Raw genomic sequence first — 849 nt, 5'->3', positions numbered from 1 at the left:
GAGAACCGAGGTGGGCTAACTATAGTTTGCCTTCTCGTATAAAAATAACAGATGAAAAAATGCAGACAGGCATGTTTATTGTCATGCAAAAGCGTCGGAATGTGAGAATCATACAATCAAATTTAGCAGACTCTCGGTTGAAATCCAACTTTTTTCACTTCTTGGTCAAACATTGTCAAAAAGTGTTCCATGAAAGACATTCCCAGTACCATGTCTTCATTTCTTATTTCCGGGTCCGAAACGATGAAACTGAAACATTGCGTTCGTCCTTGCGTCGTATCCTGATGAGAAAGGTTACATTTGGATTACATTTCTTTATTTTCTCTTGAGTCGGCGTAAAGGACTTGTTTGCTCTGGTGAAAAACAGCCTAGCATGTGTGAATTTAGGTCACAGGTTGCTGCAAATGGAGAAATATCAGCCTGTTTAACAATGTAGCTATGATTTTGCAACCGGCCACGATGAAGCTACAAAAATGTGAACTTGATCAGTCTGGCTTGCTTGTTAATCGCAACGCGCGGCATGTCTTTCAAAACGTTGCACTTACCTTTTGAACGTATTGTTCGGGGAGAAGAGTCAGGTCTGTCCCTGGTAAACTGACGACGAAGGTAGGTAGCTGGCTTATCCGATCACAGTCAACGACGTACACATTTCCGGATAGCGTGGCTCCTAATGCAGCGTTAATTTGATTCGCGCGACCCACACTGGCTTTGTTTAACCAGGTGGTGCTGTCAAGCGTTGCAGCAAATCTTATCGCAGAAATCCGTCCTGTATGCGTACTGAGACTAGGGTGAGATAAAAGTTTGAAATAATTGAACATACGTCTTTTTCCGGCGCTTTCGTTTGTTCAT

General features: G+C 42.6%; 1 protein-coding gene across 1 annotated transcript; it reads right to left on the bottom strand.

Moving 5' to 3' along the window:
- Window positions 1-123: 123 nt before the first annotated feature.
- Window positions 124-783, bottom strand: T265_16126 (hypothetical protein; the record flags this gene model as incomplete). Its single annotated transcript, XM_009179644.1, has 2 exons — window positions 124-281; window positions 546-783. Coding segments are annotated over 2 exons (393 nt in total), but the record flags the coding sequence as incomplete, so codon positions are not given.
- Window positions 784-849: the final 66 nt, after the last annotated feature.

The sequence above is a fragment of the Opisthorchis viverrini genome (assembly GCF_000715545.1).
Source record: "Opisthorchis viverrini unplaced genomic scaffold scaffold12970, whole genome shotgun sequence".
NCBI lineage: Eukaryota > Metazoa > Platyhelminthes > Trematoda > Opisthorchiida > Opisthorchiidae > Opisthorchis > Opisthorchis viverrini.
This window is presented reverse-complemented; position numbering and strand designations above follow the sequence as displayed.